The 21,250-nt window shown below is 39.1% G+C and overlaps 1 protein-coding gene and 1 non-coding gene across 3 annotated transcripts; both read right to left on the reverse strand.

The window, feature by feature from the left end:
• Positions 1-7,292: 7,292 nt before the first annotated feature.
• On the reverse strand, positions 7,293-20,861 carry btf3 (basic transcription factor 3). Of its 2 annotated transcripts, XM_073048314.1 has the most exons (7): positions 20,738-20,814; positions 19,584-19,626; positions 18,066-18,134; positions 13,590-13,703; positions 11,229-11,430; positions 9,194-9,250; positions 7,293-8,910 (listed from the first exon to the last, which is right to left on the reverse strand). In XM_073048314.1, the coding sequence occupies exons 3-7, from the start codon at positions 18,132-18,134 to the stop codon at positions 8,864-8,866; spliced, it is 489 nt and encodes a 162-aa protein (XP_072904415.1). In that variant the 5' UTR covers positions 19,584-19,626; positions 20,738-20,814; the 3' UTR covers positions 7,293-8,863. The 2 variants fall into 2 exon arrangements, with proteins under 2 accessions (XP_072904415.1, XP_072904414.1); XM_073048313.1 differs by lacking the exon at positions 19,584-19,626 and having other exon boundaries at positions 20,738-20,861.
• LOC140729883 (small Cajal body-specific RNA 24) lies at positions 14,080-14,207 on the reverse strand. Its single transcript, XR_012099426.1, has one exon.
• Positions 20,862-21,250: the final 389 nt, after the last annotated feature.

Genomic DNA, 21,250 nt, shown 5'->3' on the forward strand with positions numbered 1-21,250 from the left:
CCAGAATTAAAAAGGATTCATCATTAAATCCTCTAATCAGCAGTGCCAAATCATTAAATTCCTGCAAAATACATAATTGAATATACTCCTGGAGGTTTTACATGTCACGGTTAAATAGCACTTAGATAGCTAGAAAGAGCTGTTTAAAAATAGTTGAATTAACTATATAATGTTTGCCCACTTAAAGAAAGACTTTCACCAACACCTGAATGCTTAAATTAATACGCTGGCTAAATCACTTTAAAAGATTTGATGAACTTTGCATTTGGGCTGCATGGGTTCTGCACTGGAACCATTTATTTTACAACCATTGCACAATTCAACAATATTCAGCATGGTTTACCTTTTCTTAAAATGGTCTCTACAAAGATTCAAACCATCAGTTGAGGCCGTGCTAAATATTCCAAAGAAACACAATCCACAAAGACATTTACTTAGAATCCAATGGTTATATTAGGATGGACTATGAGGTACGTGTTGCCATATGCAGATCAGAAATATACTTCATGCTACAGTTTCATCTTTATTTGAGCAGACTTAATGTCCACTAATTTAGATCAAAATATAACTCAAATGTTCAACCTCATTCTAAATTTTACTTTAAATGTAAATCAATTATCCAAATTCAATCTTAAGTTGCAATGTCATCATAAATATGAAAGGTATCTGGGACAGATATCATGCAAGATTCATGATAAACTGGACAAGTAATTTTGAACACCTGCTTCTCCAATTTAACACTTCAGGGATATTAATATTGACACAAACTTTGCATTGAAAGATCTGTAGATAATGAGGGACTTTCCGTGTCGCCACGATTCAGTATTGACCTGCCTCGTATTCCCTCTCACGAAACTCGAAGAATAATAGCTGTTAAATTACTTTTGACCATCTATGAAAGATATTTTTGTTAAGTAAAGAGTAGAGGAACACGAGTATTGCGTCTCAGACTTCAAAACATACTGGAAAACAAGAAATACAAAGAGAAAGCAAAGACAAAACGATACAGCTAGCACTAGAACAGGCTGAAGCTGACAAAGATGACGAGGAGAAAGATAATGCCGTGATACTACGTGAGTTGAAAGAGCTGAGAAAAGAAAATTAAGTCATTTTCGGACACCAAGGCATCCCTGTCTAGACTGGAAACCTCGATGACAGACCTGAAGAAACGACTGGACCTGCTTGAGAAGAAATCTCACGAGTTTGAGTCCAGAATTAGTGCTAACGAGGTCGCACGGTTCCGGCATGAGAGAGCGCATGAGTACCTGTTGAAGCGAGAAGCCGCTCATGGCTTGCCAAGATCTCCAGAACCGCTTATGAAGAAATAACTTGAGAATCTATCAGATACCCGAGGATAGTGAGAAAGGAGACATGGTGCGGTTTGTCAAACAGTGAATTAAAACGACGCTCCGGCCGCTGGAGCACGTGTATGTACACATTGAGAGAGAGCTCCGTCCTTGCGCGCTTCTTGGATCATCCAGTAAAAGAGGCAGTACTGCGTCAAGCATGGGCTGATAAACAAGTTACGTTTCAAGGCAGAGTCATCTATTTTGATCAGGACTACTCTCCTGAGGCCCAGAAAAGAAGAGCAAAAGTCCGCGCCGTGGTCAAACAGCTAAAGCAGAAAGGTGTGCAAGCGAGTTGTCGCTTCCCAGTGCGGCTGAGAATAAACCTGGATGCTGGAGTGAAGACCTTTCCTTCCCTGATTGAAGCTTTACCTGCACTGGACAACCTGGGCATCTCCGAGCCGGTGCGTGGGAGGGAGAAGCTGGAGCAGCAACTCATCAGTGAGGTATGGCAGGTGCAGCGGAGGGACAGAGGAGGAGGAGGAGGGTGCGCTGCGCTGTCGGAGGCAGACATGAGAGCTTTCCTGACATAAGAAGAGGACGATTATATTTTTTCTTTCAAAGGAGAAGATATTATGAACGGTGTCTTCTTTGGACTGATTAATAACTTCAGGGTGTGAGTAACATTTAATTATCTTCGCCAACATGTACAGCTATTTACCAACATAACGGACATATTTTGATACACAATGCAGTTCCGTGGGGGAGAGGGCGAGTTAAATTTTGTTAAGCAGACAGAAAAGGAAAAGGAATCGCCAAGGGAGGGCAACAACTCAACCAGGGCGATATGTTTTCTCTCTGGTTTGTAGCTATGAGAACACTGTGTATGTGTTCCCCAGAGAGAAGCAGGTGTCATTACTCTCTGCCTAAATGTCGTCAGGGGGTGGTCTTGATAAGAGAAAAAGCAATTATAATAATTTGTTTTTATCAGTAATTTTAAAAGACCAACTGGGTTTCTGGAAGTCTTGTTTGGTTTTGTTGTGTTTAGTGGATTATATTCTTTTGTAAATAGTTCTCTAGACATTGGCAGGTCATCACAAGTTTTTCAGTTATTATACTATAAAATGCCGGGTTCGGTTGAAGGTGGGGGTGGTGGTGATGTAGTAAGAGATACTGTATCTCTTATTATTCAAACGAGAGGACATGATTTGAGAGTTAGGGGGCAAAAGTTTAAGGGAAACACGAGGGGGTATTTCTTTACTCAGAGAGTGATAGCTGTGTGGAATGAGCTTCCTGTAGAAGTAGTAGAGGCCAGTTCAGTTGTGTCATTTAAGGTAAAATTGGATAGGTATATGGACAGGAAAGGAGTGGAGGGTTATGGGCTGAGTGCGGGTAGGTGGGACTAGGTGAGATTAAGAGTTCGGCACGGACTAGGAGGGCCGGAATGGCCTGTTTCCGTGCTGTGATTGTTATATGGTTATATCATGGCCACTTTGAACATGATTAGTTATAATATTAATGGAATCATTCACCCCATTAAAAGGAAAAAAATATTGGCTCAGTTGAAAAAACTTAATTGCTCTGTAGCTCTATTACAAGAAACACATTTAGGAGACAAGGAACACGAAAATATTAAAAAGAGAGTGGGTAGATCGTTTATTATTCATATTGCCCTAATAGTAGAAAGAAAAGAGTTGCAATATTAATTAACAGATCAGTTTATTTTGTGGTGGGAAAAGAGGTTAAAGACAAGCAGGGTAGATATGTATTAGCTTTGGGCTCGATGGGAGGTGAAGAGTTTACTATCATGAGCATCTATGCACCGAATGAAGATAACCCCACTTTTTTCAAAGTAGTTTTAGTACTTGCTAGGGAAGCTAGAGGTACTGATACAGTTGAAGGAGACTTTAATTGTATTCTTAATTTGGATAAATTACCTTGGAATGGGGAACCCTTAGCAAGAAGTCTAAAGCAGTAAAAATTATGTTGGATGAGCTTGGGCTAGTTGATGGCTGGAGAGTATTGAATCCAGGTGCCAGGGATTTCAATCATATATCAAGAGCCCATGGTTCATATTCAAGAATTGATCTTATTTGCATCCCAAAGAAGAATCTACATCAGGTGAAGGAAAAGTGTTATTGAACCCATTACGTTGTCAGATCATGCTCCTGTTAGACTTGTACTGAAAGTAGGCTCTGAACAGTACTTAAAATATTGGAGGCGCAATGTTTCCACATTGATGGACCCCTCCTCCTATAATCAACTAAAACAATGCATTGATGAATATTTTTTTCTCAGCAATATTTTTATTGTTTTTTTTTAGTCAAGAAGGCATGGTACAAAGGAGGTTTCTGCAGTATACAACGAATGTAACAAATGTACAATTCCCATCTATAAAAGAGATGCACCCATAGTACAATCTTGATTTGGTTGCCTCCCTGCCCCAACCAACCCCTCCCAATTCCCATCTCCAAGCCATCATTGCATTAGCAAAAAGGGTTAAACACAACCTTTATCCCCACAGAGCTGCATTGGTATAGAGAAGGTGTATTTTCCTAACACATGACGAATATTTTGTGACAAATGACAATGGGGAGGTTTCCCCCTCAATGCTGTGAGAAGGTGCAAAGTTGTGATTAGGGGAAGGTGTATTGATTTGGCTGTTCAAATGAAAAAATACTGAAACGAAAAATATGATCAGTTACAAAGTGAAATAAAAAGATTAGAACAAAGGCACAAATTAACACTGAACAAGGATGATTGGAAAAACCTACAAAAGTGTAGGAATGCCTTGAATGGGTTGCTCACATATAAAGAGGAAGGAGCACTTAGATACACAAATCAAAAGTATTATGAGATGGGGAACCGGGCCAGCTGTCTGTCAGCATTTCAGTTGAGAAAGGCATAAATGGCACCAAAAATTAGACATCCTTTAATTTTCTCCGAGGTATCGAACCCAAATGATGTATCAGAGGCATTTAGGGCCTTCTATAAAGATCTGTATGATTCTTTGGATCCACCACAAAATAAAGGCAAGCTGGATGGAATTTTCAGTGACATCTGCATAAACACACTCTCAGAAAGTGAGATTGTTTCACTGACACAACCAATGTCAGAACTAGAAATAAAAGTTATTAAAACATTAAAAAATAATAAATCTCTGCATATGGATGGATTTCCAGGTGAGTTCTATAAGATATTTATAACAGAACTTACTCCAGTTTTATGTAAAGTTTTTAATTATGCTCTGAATGAACATGACCTCTCCCCCCCACCTCCCCCGGAGAGCTGGTCAATAGACAATCCTATCAGTAATCCACAAGGATGGAAAGGACCCTATAGTATGTAGTTCATATAGACCAATCAGCCTCTTGGTACAGATGTGAAGTTTCTTTGTACTATTTTAGCAAAGAGACTACAGAAATATATAGGAAAATTGATCAACCCAGATCAAACTGGATTTATTACAGGCCGTCAGGGAGCAAATAATGTTAGAAGAGCTTTAAATATCCAGTCTTCAGAGCAGAGATCCATCCACCCTTCAAAGCTTCTTAGCTTAGATGCCAAGAAGGCATTTGATAGCGTGGATTGGATATACTTAGACTGCACTTTAGGAAAAAAATGGGTTTTAATGCAACATTTTGAACCTAGATAAAGACACTGAATGAAGATCCAATTTCCAGGGTTAGAGTAAATGGATACTGTTCCAAGTTCTTCAGGCTCAAAAGGGGAACCAGACAGGGGAGTCCCCTGTATTATTTGCCTTGTGCATCAAACCACTGGCTGAGTTAATAAGACAAAATGAACAAATTGAAGGTATAATAGATGAGGTATAACCCATAATGTAGCTTTATTTGCAAATGACATTCTTCTCTTTATAAAGAATCCCCTTTCATCGGTCCCCCTGCTTATGCAATGTTTGAGAAGCTATGGAGAGTTCTCTGGACACAAAGTTAATACCAAATCTGAAGCTATGATGATTACAGGGACCTGGCCAAGCCAGCTGGATGATGAAGTGACTTTTTGTTGGCCAAAACAGGGCTTTAGAAATTTGGGGGTTAGCTTACCTCATTCCTCCCACCTCTTTGCAGCCAATTATGTTAAACTTGCTAATCAAGTGAGGAGAGATCTTGAACATGAGATATGCTTCCTTTAGCACTAATAGGTAGAGTAGAAGTCATCAGGATGGATATTTTGCCCAGATTTTTTTCGGTGCTCTACCCATAATAGTTCCTATATCTAATTTTAAAATGTTGGATAGACTCATCAGTAGGTTTATATGGTAGTAAGAGGCCCAGGGTGAGACTAAAAGCATTATACGCAGATTAAAAACAGGTAGGTTTAGCTTTACCTCATTTAAAGACCTATTATTGGGCTGCCCAATTAAGAGCAATTGTGTCATGGGTCAGAGATGTGGATTCAAGATGGGTTCACATAGAGCAAAATTCAATTGGTGTTATCTTTTGCAGCTCTTCCCTTTTTAAATCCAAATGTGTGGAAGAATGTTGAGACTCAGAAATGAATGGGCTAACTATACATTGAAAGTATGGGATAGAATTAGGAAACAAATTAGATCTTCCAAGGACTATATAAAGGGCAACCAGAATTGCATTCACTTCAGATTTTATTTGAGCAAGACTGGATTCTGGTTTTATCAGGTGGGCGCAGAAGCCTGGTTCTTGTGGACCAAATGTTTGATGGTGAGGCGCTCAAATCTTTCTCCCAACTTCCAAATAACTTGGAAAAATTTTGGATAGATAATCAATCCTAGAAAATTGTATCTTGTATATATTAAATATTAAAAAAAATACACCTGGATACAATGGGTAACACATTAGACGTTAAACGTAAGTGAGAATTGGAGGTAAATACCATAATAGAAGAGGAAGAGTGGGAGAGGTCTTGAGAGTCAAGACATAAATGGAGGGAATTTGCTTGCGGGGAAAAAAAGGATGAGGTACCTTACAACCCCATTAGTAATATTATATGCAGGAAAAAAAAACAGCAGACTTTGCTGGAGAAGCTGTGGCTGTGGGAGTTTTTGCTCGTATTCTGGGACTATCCCAAATTAAAGGAATTTTGGTACAAGGTCACTGAGGAAATAAGGATTTTAGATACAAGTATACCCTTTGAACCTAGTCATTTAATTTTAGACAACCTCCCGCAATCTGCATTAGAGAAGAATAAACTATACACGTTAGCCTTGATTCTGATTGCTCATAAAATTATAACTGTCAAATGGCTTAAATCTCACCCACCCACTTTGGAACAATGGATAGAGACTGAAAGTGAACTGTATGGAAAATATCACTGCAGTTTACAACTGAAAATGGACTCTTACTTGGAAAGATGGAACTGTGTTATAGTATACCTGGCACAGTGAAAGGCCTATACAAGGGCCTGATAAAATGTAGGACTTTTGATTTACTGAGGACTGTGATTTTATTTAAAATAGATGTAAATCTACATTGAGGGGTGATGTAAAGTATGTAGATCATGTGTATGTTTGTATGGAGGAGCTCTGTTGCTTTCTCTTGCTCCTACTCTCCTCTAGCCTTGGTATTAATATAGGTATTTACCACCGTGGACTGATAGCCCATGCTTGTTTGTAGATGTTTGTTCAATAAAGTTTAAAAATAAAGATCTGTAGAAGATAAATTATTGTACAATCATATGCATTATTTCACATTAGAAAGTACGAGTTACAGACAGAAATATGCTTTATTGCAATGAACTTAAAACATTTACCCTGCATAGAGCAATGGCTGTTGGCAAACTGTGATAAATACTGTATGTTTACACTAGGTAGCTTGGCATGTTCATTTAAAGAGGAGCACCTTTAGCTTTTAACCAAGAACTAAACATTAGATTCTCATGCTTTATTGATTGGTGGGGGGAAAAAACCACATTGTCAGATATTGGGAGGACTGGCAGGCAGTCCCGTACACCAAGCATTTAACAAAACCAGTTCCCTTGACGCAAAAAAAAAAACTTTATTTTATTCCATACTGCATACTTGCTATTCCAATAAATACAAGCTGTTTACCATCCACCTGATCACTGAAACAAAATGATGGCACTGTCATTGAAATATATTTTTCCCCAAGAATTACCTGTAGTCAACAGTTGGTGCATGAAGTGCAATATTTGTACCCATAACCACAAAAGTATCTCCCATCATGGGAATGTATTTAACAATGTGAACTTTGCCAAAGTAGTATCCCATATTTGGTCTATTCTGTACAAAATAAGGAGGCCACTTTAGACTAGACTCCTCACTTGCTCACAAAGCAATTTCAATATATTAAAACATCAGTATCTCCAAGAGGGCAACCTTATCGTAGGATTTGGAGACTAGTTTGCCTCAATGACCCAGAGAGCTATGTTGGCTGGAGTCAGGGTCTTGTGCTTTGGCTCTTGGTAGGGTCACCCACACCAAACAGGTCAAAGGGTAGGGGCCAGGCTAAGAGTGGTCCACTGGCACTCCAAGTTTGGGGGGCTCAGCTCAGGGCTAACAATATTAACTGGTTAAAAAAATTGTTACAGAAACAGCAATGAAAATTCCTTCTATTTGGCCAAGGTCAAACAGATGGAGGATCTTCATTGCTGCCCTGAACAGCAACAGCATAACAGGCAATTAATACAACTTCAGTCAAAAGCCACAGAATAACCTAATTCAGGTGTGAGTTAAGGAAATTGCTTTCTGCTTTAATTATACTTTTTTGGGAAAAGTTTGAGGAAAACCAAAACAGAAGCTTCCACTATGATTCATGCAGATTATGAAAAAAAATTGAACTTTACAGTGGACATACTCCACATTCTAAGCTGCTCTTGTAATTACACAAACATTTGGTAAATACTCAATAGAAAATACTGTCAATGAATCAGGTTAGAGGTAAATAAAATTTAACATATAAAAATTGCTTGTTTTAATGTTTGGGTATTAATATTTGTTCAAAAAGAGCAATAATTTTTCAGAAGCTTTTTGTTAAATCCTGGTGATTTAATGCTATGACTTCAGCATAGTTCACAGCTTGATTCTCAAAAGCACACACACCAGTTATTTTTCCAGAATTCAGCCATTCAGGTGCATGGAGGACTTTGTGAAGAGGAATGCTATTAGGAAATCAACAACAATCCTAAACCAGAAGAAATGGCACGAGATGTTTTACAAAGGTAATTGATCATAAATCAGAAGCACTCAAGATTTTTAATCCCCACTCTCCAAAATGTTTTCCATGTAAAAATTGTTAACTTTATGCTTCTTTTGCCAGCTGCTTGTTTTTATAATCCACAATAGACCAAAATAGACACTTTTCTCCTTTATTTCCACTCCAATCCAGCAGAATTCTACTTTAAACCAGGCTGCAAAATTGGTAAACATTCTATTTGCATGATTTAGCATTAGAAGAGCTGCTACAAATAACAGAAATTAACAGGATAACCAAATCACCACGTGACTGCAAACTTATGCGTAACAGTACAAAAATGTAATATTACAAAAGCAAAATAAAAACTAATACAAATAGCAGCCCTCTAAAGTCATTTAAACTTCACATCATCCTCAGGTGTCAACTTCAGTTTGCTTCATCCTTTGAAGCCTCGTCAAAGTTCTCAACAAGATCTAGAGGAAACAAGAATCACCGTTTAGACAGCATTACTTCAACATTGAAGCAGTCAAGTGAGCTCTATTAAGTATGAACATCAATATTCTAATAATATATAGAAATAAATGTATTCACGACACCTAATTTGTTGTCAGTAGCAATTATTTCCCTACTTGTTTTATTTGGGGAGAGATCAAACACAAGTGCTATGTGCCTGCTTGTTAACAACTGAAGTTAGGTTTGAAACAATAGTTAACTCTCCTTGCTTTTCCCATATTAATATTAGTATATTTTAATTACCTGGAACTTCATCATCATCATCCTCACCAGAAGCAAGTGGTGCTTTGCTGTCCACAGCTGAAATCAAAACAATTTGGTGAAAATTGAGCATTATGAAAATCAAAATGATACTCAAAGTCAAACTTCCCTTTATATATTGAACTTCATCTTAAATACATTAATGATTAAACTGAATGCAGAACCAAACCTAGAAAGAAAACTTAAGCTCATTATGCTTGTGCAAGCACATTAAAAGTATAATAAAATTACCCCCACTCATATACCCTGCCCCCCCCCCTTCATTGCTCAGTAATCAAATTACTGGAAAAGCTTCTATCAGACAGATGTCTCAAACCAACAATCTTTTTGTATGATATCACTTCTTTCCTGACAGGGCCTCTGATTTAATAGCTGGTGTATAATGACCCCCATTAATATCTAACAATTTCAAATACCTTTGGCATCCAATGGAAATGTTAATTGATAAGCACACATGTTGAAACTGAGAATTTGTGTCAACAAAAACAAAATACAAAAGTGAACCTCAATTATGATTTTTTTTTAGCGGCTGAACTGACATAAATTAACTGTAAGATTCCGAATCAGGATATCACTAGCATTTATTGTTAGGGTTATATCTTAGAAGTAAACAGTGCAAAAAAAAAAGAAAAAAGGTAGTGAGGTACTGAAAAAAGAATCTAATGTTTAAAAAGTAAGGTACTAGTGAAGTATTGTTGAATGTCTATTTGGAAGTGTAATAGCAGAGCGGAAGAAGCTATTCCTGAAGTGGTGAGTGTGTGCCTTCGGGCACCAATACTTCCTCCCTGATGTTAGTGAGGAGGAGAGGGCATGCCCTGGGTGATGGGGGTCCTTACTGCTCACTGACGTCAGGGTGGCTAGTTCCCACGATGGAGCTGAGTTCACAACTTTCTGGATCTTGTGCAGTGCCCCCCCCCCCCTATACCAGACAGTGATGCAGCTAGTTAGAATGCTCTCCACTGTATATTTGTAGAATATAGTGTCTTTGGTGACATACAGAATGTTCTCTAGCTCCTAATGAAATATAACTGCCTTCTTAGTAAGTGCATCGATAAGCTGGGTCTAGGATAGATCCACAGAGAGGTTGACACCCAGAAACTTTAAATTGCTCACCCTTGCCACTACTGATTCCTCAATGAGGACTGGTGTGTTTGCCCTTGTCTTACCCTTTCTGAAGGCCACAATCAATTCTTGGGCTGTTGTTGCAACACCAATCACCCAGCTGATCTGTCTCACTCTTGGATGACCTCACCACCATCTGAAATTCCGCCAATACTTGTGCAGGCAGAAAATTTAGAGATGGCCTGTTGGCTCTGCCTAGCCAGTCATGGGTGTGGAAAGATAGGGTAGAGCACTGGGCTAAGCACAAAACCTTGAGATGTGTCAGTGTTGAAGACCAGCAAGATGGAAATGTTACTTCCAGTGCACAGAATGTGGTCTTCTGGTGATGAAGCGGAGGATCGAATTGCAGAGGGAGGGAGGGCGAGTGAGTGAGTGTAATATATTTATCTTAGAGCTGTAAGAATGGTTGTGTTAAATGTTGACCTGTAGTCAATGAACAGCAGTTTGACCAAAACATTAGTATTGTCCAAGTCATCCAAGGCCACATGAAGAGCCGATGAAATTGCACTCACTGTAGAGCTATTGCAGCAATAGGCAAATTGCAGTGGATCCAGGCCCTTGCTTAGGCAGGAGTTGATTCTAGCCATAATTAACTCTCAGAGCACTTCAAATGTGAGCGCTACTATTAAGGCAGCTCACTCTGCTCTTCTTGGCAATAGTATGATTGTTGCCGTTTTGAAGTAGGTGGGAATTTTTGAATGTAGCAATGTGGGATTGAAAATGTTTTTGAACACACCCAGCAGTTGATTGGCACAGATTTTCAGAGCCCTACCAGGTACACCACTGGGTTCTGCTACCTTGCCAGAGTTGAATTACTGAATGTGTTTATAGATAACCCACCATAGTTTAAAATCACCTGTGAAGTACAATCACGATCAAAGATCAACATACTTACGTTGTTTAGGCAGAGACTCTGCCAGCCGCCTCAAGCTAGTCAGACTATCAGCTCCAAGTTGGTTCAAGATACTGGGCAGCATCTCAGTCAGCTGCTTAGTCTCTGCATGTCCTGTGATCGTAAATGTGTTTGCAGCAAGTGAAGCCTGAACTTTAGGATTATTAAAATGGATGACTGTTCCCTGGTTTGTGAACATATTCACCTACAACAAAAATTAAAAATATTTACTAAGTTTTATCATCTTAGAAAGGGGAAAATATACAAAAATTATCCTACAAAAACAAAGTTTGCACTTCAAAATTATCAACAATATGTTTATCAATTCTAATATAGATTAGATCAGGGATTCCCAACTGAGTTCATGGACCTGTTTGTTAATGTTAGGGCTCCGAACATAAATAAGGTAGGGAACCCCTAGAATAGATAATATAAGTGCCAACTGTACTGCTGGTTACCATGACTCATTAGTCTTTTAGTTTTAAAATGGAACCTCATCATTCATGAATTAGAGGCAACTCTAAATAGATTTGTTTTTACTTTAACAATGTAAAATGAAAAAAAATTATTTACATAATTTGAGGAAAAACTCAGTATTATACAGTCTCTACTGAACATTTCCCCATTTATAACATCAGGCCAAGCACAATAATAATTAGGCATTAAAATCTCAATTCACATTTAACCAAAATTAATCATGGATACAGCAAAGTAATCTAATTAGACATCCCTTATCCTTGTGCACCCAATGTAATCTGCATTTTATTCTACTTGTTTCTCCCCCACACACTACCATCTTGGAAGTGTGATCCTTATTTTTAGACATTCCACAACTGAAGCATCTTTATAAATCTATTTAGAATTTCACATTAAAAAAAATATCAGGAAGGATTAACCAAAACACAAGCTGTAATTAAAATTAAACTTACTGTGTAAACTTGAAAGCAATACCTGGCTTCATGTATGGACAAACTGAAGTACAAATCTGCATATCACTGTGGGTTTTAATCCATAGAAAACTTCATATCAGAGATTTGAAACACACTCCTAAACTTATGGACCTTTCTTCCTGTAAAAATATTCCCCAGCTGTCCAGTCATCTTCTCCAAGTGTCAGTACCAGGATTATTGCACTATTAGAACCCTCAGTGTGTTCAAGGAGCAGAAGACTTACTGAGATCTTCCAATAAAAGAGGAAATCTGCCTCATGGCCTACAATAAAAATCCTACAAACTCACTGGAAGATCATCCTTTGTGTGGAAAATGCAAAGTAAAGTTTTACAGATATGCACAGATAATCCCTCTGCCTTTTGTATCTCAATTCAAGCAGAAGCCATAAACACTAGCAAAAGATACTGCCAAGAGGACTGATACAAAAGATTGTACTCCAACAGCAAGCAACTGGTCACATCAGATGGGCCAGTCAAAATGACTTCCCCCTAATTATAACTGAAAATTTCTTGGTACAAAAAGAACTCGGAAGCGTTGTTTACTTGATTCCATGATTTTAAAAAATCCAAGGACTGAAGATTAATATTTTCATTCCATTATTACATTTTTTGTGTCCCAAACTTTATTTCCTTCTGTTAAGATGAATAAAAAGTTGACAACAATGATGCTTAATTTCCTGGTTTACTTCATTTCTTCATTTATGAGTGGCTGCTCAGACTGTTTAACAGCTTCTGTTCTTGGACATCACTATTTCCCTCAAGGTGCCAGATCAAAGTCACACAGTTTGGGTTTAGTCACTGCCAATTGCCCAAGACACAAATGGGTCCATTGCCAGTCTGAGTGATACATTCTAAGTCACCTGATTTCATTGCAGTTCTCCACCACATCAGAATTCCATCTGTGCAGTCAGAGGCAGCAACCATCAAATAGGAAATCTTGCCCAAGTAGATTAAATGAGTTCTTAGCCTTGTCACAGAGCTACACAGATTTGCAACACTGGCTACCAATGCTACCTCATTGCTCCAAAGGTTTAATTTTGACTTTGAGTGTTATGTAGAATATAAATGCTCTCCCTGACTATGTGGGTTTCACCTATTTGCTTCCGTTTCCTTCACTTGCAGTGGGCAGTAGGTTAAATAGTTAGCATTAGTTAAGTACTGACAACAAAAGAGTAAGAGGTGACCAGATCCAGTCCCATTCAGTCAACCATCAACCATTCACCTACCAACTCATTGTTTAAAACTGAAGAGATGATAGGGGCAGGTGGGGAAATATTTAAAGTGTTGTCACACAACAACCATTTTCATTTTCAAGATGCACACATTTTTCTATCTGAGGATAATGGAACAGCAGTCTGATTTCTAGGACAAAGTTCTAATAATAAAGCATCTAAAATGCAAACACATCTCAATACCTCTTCAATACCAGAAATATTATTCACACCAAGCTTCTTTAAAGAGAACTGAAGTTTTTTGTCATCTGCTGTTGCAGTCCTGTGTACCACCTTCTTCTTCCTGCGGGCAGTACCCTACATACAAAATTAGAAAAATAGTCACAGTGGATATTAACATGTGAACTCTGACATTAACAACCAAAATCCTCTACCCAAATTACATTTGCTGAAATTTGCTTTAAATTCCAAAAAGGTCACAGCACTGATTACATACATTATATATTTCACCAAGACAGACAAATAAGACAAAGAAACATTTTATTTCCTCAATTACTGAAGGGTATATATAAAATCCAAGCTTGTATTATGAAACATGAAGTGTATTTTGTAGTAGTCTACTGGGCAAGTGTAATAAAACAATTCTAAATTATGAGCCTACAAAGTACAGAACTATTAAGCTAAGCAATTATACATTTAGTTTGTATGGCTGTGTATGAAACTTCAATGAAATTAATGTACGAAGTGGAACGATCCAACCCTCAAACTTTAGAAGGCTGAACAGAAAGCTTCTCTTTTCTCTAGGGCATGGATTGGACAGGTATCTCAAAACCTAGGAGATACTGGGGTGATCAATGCCCATATCAATAACTTATAACAATGATCAATTACCAGCAAGTATAATCCAGAATTTTTCATACACATCAAGAATATCCAAGTCAGTAACAGTATGCAAAATAAAACTGAATCCCGATAGTTCAAATCTCTAACATTTAGAAGAAAGCACCAGGTCCTGGGTTGGGACACAGGGCTCTATCAACTCCAAAATTAAATTGAAAACATGCACAGTAATTTCAAGGATAGCAGACATGGTGTATGTCATCAAGCACAGCCCAGCTTCAAACACATACCTCCAACATTGTTCAAAAATAAGCTCAATTGCCTCAATGTGCAACCCGAGGCTTAAGTAGTGCCAATATTAAAAGTTGTTACACTGATTCTGTACATTAAGCTTCTAGGATGCTGTGTCATTTAAAAAATATTGTTTACTTAGTGCCTGCCTCAGGATTAGAAATGGCTTAATTGCAGTTTTGTTATGGTTAAAGAGGCCAATGTGGAAAACTCTTATAGATGAGGCAGAATATGGCAGGTAGGATTGTAGTTCGTAAGCTGGTCTACTAATCTCCTATGTACTACCAGTGAATGAACTTCGGGTTCCGAATGCCACCCCATTACTTCTCTACTTTGAGCTGTTGTGGGCCAGAGATTACTGGGGAATCTGCAATTCTTCAAACTTGCTTTGGGCAAATCCTTAAATTTCCTCTGTCCATTTAATCTCTTCCCATGGTAGAGTTTGGAACAGAATTGCTTTGGAATGCCAATATTCAGCATGAGGAATAAATAGGGCCTCAGTATTGGGATTGTTGATGTGATCTTCAACTGAATTTGAAGCATTTTGCAGTATATTACAATGATGCCAACCATCAATCACTTTTTTCGTACCCAAATTCTAAAATTGTTAGCTATTCTTCAAAGCTAAAAATGCAACTACATTGTTAGGCAATTTTATTAAAACAAACTGAAAACAAACGTATGTATTTGGCCACCCAAAAATTTTTATTAACTTCTGTAAGTTATTCAGAACCCTAACCCTAATTACTAGTCCCTCAAATAAATGCAACCAATGGATTTTCTAAAATTAACTATAGAACTATAGAATATAAAGTTAACCTGAGGAGATAGCAGAGATACTTAATGAGAATACTTTGCTTCAGTATTCACTACGGAAAAGGACCTAGGCGATTATAGGGATGACTTACGGTGGACTGAAATGCTTGAGCATTAGACATTAAGAGAATGTGATGGAGCTTTTGGAAAGCATCAAGCTGCATAAGTCACCGAGACTGGATGAGATATAGCCCAGCCACTGTGGGAGGTGAGGAAGGAGACTGCTGATCCTCTAACAATGATCTTTGCATCATCAGTGGAGATAGGAGAGGTATCCGAGGATTGGAGGATTACAGATGTTCTTCCCTTATTCAAGGGAGTAGAGATAGCCCACGAAATTATAGACCAGTGAGTCTTACTTCAGTGGTTAGTTGATGGAGAGGATCCTGAGAGGCAGGATTTATGAACATTTGGAGAGAGGCATATGATTAGGAATAGTCAGCATGGCTTTGTCAAAGGCAGATCGTGCCTTACGAGCCTGATTGAGTTTTTTGAGGATCTCACTAAACACATTGATGAAGGTAGAGCAGTGGACGTGATGTATATGGATTTCAGCAAGGCATTTGATAAGGTACTCCATGCAAGGCTTATTGAGAAAGTAAGGAGGCATGGAATCCAAGGGGACCTTGCTTTATGGATCCAGAATTAGCTTGCCCATAGAATGCAAAGAATGGTAGTAGACGGGTCATATTCTGCATGGAGGTTGGTGACCAGTGGTGTGCCTCAGGGATCTGTTCTGGGACCCCTTCTCTTTTGTGATTTTTATAAATGACCGATAAGGAAGTGGAGGGATGGGTTAGTAAATTTGTTGATGACAGAAAGGTTGGGGGTGTTGTGGATAGTGTGGAAGGCTGTCAGAGGTTATAGTGGGACATTGATAGGATGCAAAACTGGGCTGAAAAGTGGCAGATGGAGTTCAACCCAGATAAGTGAGGCAGTTCATTTTGGTAGGTCAAATATGATTGCAGAATATAGTACCGTAGATTCCGGATTTTAAGCCGCTACTTTTTTCCCACATTTTGAACAGCTTTGAACTTTGCGGCCAATAATCCAGAGCGGCTAATGCAAGGTTTTTTTCATGCCGCCTCGTAAACATTTTGCCTCGTAACAGTAGACCAATAAAATTGATGAGTAGTTCACAGAGGTCCAATGAAATTGTACGATAAATCAAGCGCACTTTCACAATTAAATTATTGTAAATCAGTCATTTGTACTCACCCTCATCAACATGGAAAACACTCGAAGCATTGTGCTACCTACCCTACTTAGTTTAAACTATATTTGTTTTCTGTACTACATCGCGGGATGCTATGACGACACACCCGGTTTCGCGGTGTCTTGTGGGAAAATGCCGTTTGCGATGAAACGGAAAGGAGGGGGGGAGCGGATTACGCGAGCGGCTTTGGATCCGAGCGAAATCTGCTTTTAAATGCCGTTTGCGATGAAACGGAAAGGAGGGAGGAGCGGATTACGCGAGCGGCTTTGGATCCGAGCGAAATCTGCTTTTAAATGCCGTTTGCGATGAAACGGAAAGGAGGGGGGGAGCGGATTACGCGAGCGGCTTTGGATCCGAGCGAAATCTGCTTTTAAATGCCGTTTGCGATGAAACGGAAAGGAGGGGGGGGAGCGGCATTACGCGAGCGGCTTTGGATCCGAGCGAACTCTGCTTTTAAGTTAAAGGTATCAATAACTTTTCCTGGTAGGCTGCAGTATATATATTTTTTACCAGTCGTTAGGAGATATTGGAATGTTGTTCAGTAAAGAAGTATACGCAACGTATATTTAAAAGTAGCCGCGTACGGGCACGGTTCGAAAAAAAGCATTTGCAATATGTATTTGTTTTTGTTACCATATGGATTTAATTAAAAGTTAAAAAAATCCTCACGTGTAATATCTTTCTGCGTAAATATCTCATATTACAACGTGGGACACCTGCGGCCGAAAATCCGGTGCGGCCTTTACATTTAAAAAAATGATTTTATTTCTAAAATTAGTGCCAGCGGCTTAAAATCAGGTGCGCTCTGTAGTCCGGAATCTACGGTATTAATGGGAAGACTCTTGGCAGTGTGAAGGATCAGAGGAATCTTGGGGTCTGAGTCCATAGGACACTCAAAGCTGCAGTGTAGGTCGACTCTGTGGTTAAGGTGTCATACGGTGCATTGGCCTTCAACCATCGTGAGATTGAGTTTCAGAGCCAAGAGGTAATGTTACGAATTTTATAGGACCCTAGTCAGACCCCACTTGAAGTACTGTGCTCAGTTCTGGTTATCTCACTATAGGAAGGATGTGGAAACTATAGGAAGTGCACAGAGGAGATTTACAAGGATGTGGCCTAGATTGGGGAGCATGCCCTATGAGAATAGGTTGAGTGAACTTGGCCTTTTCTCCTTCGAGTGACAGAGGATGAGAAGTGTCCCGATAGAAGTGTATACAATGATAAGAAGCATCGATCTTGTGGATAGTCAGTGGCTTTTTCCCCTGGGCGGAAATGACCACAACGAGAGGCACAGTTTTCCTTCAATCTAAACTTTTCAAATCTTCCTTCACCAACTCACACATTTCTCTAAATCTGGGATTGCGCACACTCCTATTTTCACTCTACCATTCCCAATCAGATTTTTAGCTGCCTTACCTTCAGTCAAGAAATTTCACTTGAATCTTAATCAATCCAACTTGATTCCAAAAACAAATTGTTCAAGCATCAGGAATGCCATATCATGTAATTTTTTTCCAGTATTAGGCTGAATCAGAAAAGCTTGTGAAATATCTTACCTTTCCACCAATGCGTACTTGGGCTTGCAGCTTGGCTAGTTTTTCTTGATTCATTATTATTTCTTTCATCTGAAATAACAAGTTTAAAAATTATGAAGTGTAATTTTTAAAAAAATCACATTTCCCTAAGTTTCACCTTAAGTTCACCTGACTTCCATGCAGGTTGTCACAGATATAGGCAAATCATGGAAAATCTGGCAGCTTTTCATTCAGCCCAAAGTAAGTAAGTAAGTAACAAGTAAGCAAGCTGAATAAATAACACTCATACACATCAAGGCCCATTTATGATGCTGCCAAAGAATGATAGCAGAAGGGAGTTCCAGATCCTTAAACAATTTGGTTGACAAGAACTTTTTTTTCTCCATTCTATTCCTTAAAACCACCTCAAATCTCTGTGCTAGAAAAAGTTTATCCAGCCCCTCCCCCCAATTTTATAGGTCTTAAGTAACCCTCAAATCAAGGAAAACATCACAATTGTATCCCGCCTCTTCACATAGCTACAATGTTAACAAGGATGGAATATTTTTACAAATCCTTTGCAACTTCTCCACTGTGACCACAACTTTCTTATAAGGTTGTAACCAAAATTATGCGCAAGTCAAGCCATATTCAAAAACGTGTACTAGAGTATAATTGGAGTATACACTAGTCATTTTTTACTCAATAATTCAGGTACTAAATCCCATTCCAATATGCCTTTTGAATCATACCTACTTGCCCTGCTACATTTATAGATCCATAGATAGATATCAGATTATGTCCTAGCTATTTATAAACTTTCATCAGCAATTTGGCAGATGGGACCAAACGTAACATTCCAAGTTTGCTAATGACACTAAACTCAATAATGATAGAGGCAAAGAGTGTTAATAGGAGACAGACAAGCTGAGTTAGTGACTAACATGGAAGATGAAGCACAATGTGGAAACATTTGACTCCAAGTACTGAAAAACATATATAAAAGTTGAATCTGAGAAGGGTTGATGCCAAAAGATATTCAAGAATCCCTGTAAACAATTTACTGAAAGGTAAAGTGCAAGTAGATTTGACAAAACGAGGCTGCAGAGTGCTGTAGACTCAGCTGGTTCCAACAGACAGAACATTCCCCACCGAAAGAGATGGCACCTCAAGAAGTCACACCCATCATTAAGGATCCTCACCATTGAAAATTTGCACTCTTCTTTTTGCTATCAGGGAGACAGTACAGGAGCCTGAAGACCCACCTTCAACTGTTCAGAAACAACTTCCTCCCCACCATCACATTGTTGAATGGCCCATGAACAAATGCTATTATTGCTTTTTATTTACATTATTTTGTAATCTATAGTAAATTTATGACTTTACATCGTACGGATACAACAAAACAACACAGTTCACATCATGTACAAGTGATATTAAACTGAATACTCTAGACACAAGGAATATAAAATTAAAGACATCTTACTACAATTACATTGAGAGTAGATGAGACCATATCTGGAACATTATATAACATTTTGGTCTCCTTAAAGGACATACCTGGTAAAAAAGGAGTGCAGTGAAGGATCCACGACTGGCAAGTCTATTATAGAAGAGATTAAGGTTGGCCTCTATTCTCATAAGTTTAAAAGAATTAAATGACCTCATTGAACCATGCACATTTAGACAGCTTAGTATGGCAGATACATGGCTGAGGAGCCAAAGACCAGTGATTGCAACCTCCAAATAAGTTGGGGCTGAAGGAAAAAGGTATTTGTTCTATAGCTGTGATTCTTTTGAATTTTCCATCCTGGAGGGAAGTGGCAACTCATTCGTTAACTGAATTTTTAAAAAATTCTTTAATATTTAATGAACGAAGGAATATGCGACAGAACAAAAAATGATGAAGCAGAATTAACAAAGCAGGACTAAATGTCCTATTCCAATTTGTGTTCAGATCTAAAGTAGCATTTACCTCGTTGGTTTGACAACATACTAATCTGAGAAACACGTTTCAAGAAACATCCTTCATGCTACTATTTGTTTATTCTACATGAAAGTAAGTTCTCCCATTTTATAACCAATATTATATGTACCTTTAAGTTCTTGATTCAAACGATACCCTACATTACTGGTCCTGCTTGACAACCGCCATAAAGCCTAATTTTATTTTGGCCCTTACTGTTCATTTCAAGGTTTTATGAAAGGTAATCAAACCGAACCCTTAGCTCTATTCTCACCTTTCCACATTTCGATATATGACAAATTCCTAAGATATATAGGCGACAAACTAAAACAAAAGGAACTATAGTTAGTCTAATCCAACAAAAATTGCATTCTGCAGCAAAATATAGATGCGATTCCCACAATCGGTGAAACAACCTTTTGTACAGATACGTGAGCGTGTTGATATAGAACAGCTGTACAAAGTATAAAAAGACCCATTTGTGAAGCCCCTTCCCAGGAATGCGTACTGTCCCATCCTGTTCTGACCCCTCCTCAGTAATGGGTTCTAACCCAGATCGCCTCCCGCACCGAGTACCGACACTCTTCCCTTGCGGAGCGGCCGAACCGTTTCCCAGAGCCCAGTCTCGGGGACCGCAGCGCCTGGGCCCAGCTCACGAGCAGGCGGGCAAGCACGTTTCTACGCCCATCTCCCCGGCCAAACCTTCAGCCGTCCAGCCCGGTTTCCAGGCGCACGGTTGCCACGTTACCTTGCGTGGTGTCCAATTCCCGGGGCCGTGGCGGTAGCACGCGTGAAAGGCTCCGCACACACGCACAGCTGAAGGGAAACACACGAGGAGCCCAGCAAGATGGCCGCCAAAGAGGGAGCGGATGTGACGCTGACCGCGTGATGCCGCAGCGCACGGGAAGCGGAAGAAGGCTCATAAAGGGGAAGGCGGCCGGAGATGGACGGCTGTGGAGCTGTGTCGGTGGAGATCGGAGAAATGTGCCTTATTCACCTTACCATTCCGAAACAAAACCCAAAACAAGCTCCAGGATAAAATACTTTGACCTGGGAAGGCAGATCCGTAATTCTTTCAAAGTGCCGCCACAGGTAGTAAGGTCACCCTGCTTTCTCTCCGTAACCTTTGATGCCCTTGCTAATCAAATATATATTCAAAGTACATTTATTTTCAAATCATCCGTGCAGTGTACAATTCTGAGATTCGTCTGCCCCACAGACAATCACGAAAGGAAACCATGGAACCAACCAGTTCAAATAA

Source organism: Hemitrygon akajei, chromosome 6 (assembly GCF_048418815.1).
Source record: "Hemitrygon akajei chromosome 6, sHemAka1.3, whole genome shotgun sequence".
Classification (NCBI taxonomy): Eukaryota; Metazoa; Chordata; class Chondrichthyes; order Myliobatiformes; family Dasyatidae; genus Hemitrygon; species Hemitrygon akajei.

What these genes read in the sequence shown, in the direction of transcription:
- btf3 (XM_073048313.1), bottom strand. Translation starts at nt 18,134, where the DNA reads ATGAAAGAAATAATAATGAATCAAGAAAAACTAGCCAAGCTGCAAGCC. An exon ending in ATATTTCTGGTATTGAAGAG is followed by an intron (nt 11,431 to 13,589) that starts GTATTGAGATGT and finishes TTTTTGTTGTAG; the next exon opens with GTGAATATGTTCACAAACCA. An exon ending in TGATGATGATGAAGTTCCAG is followed by an intron (nt 8,911 to 9,193) that starts GTAATTAAAATA and finishes TGTTTCCTCTAG; the next exon opens with ATCTTGTTGAGAACTTTGAC.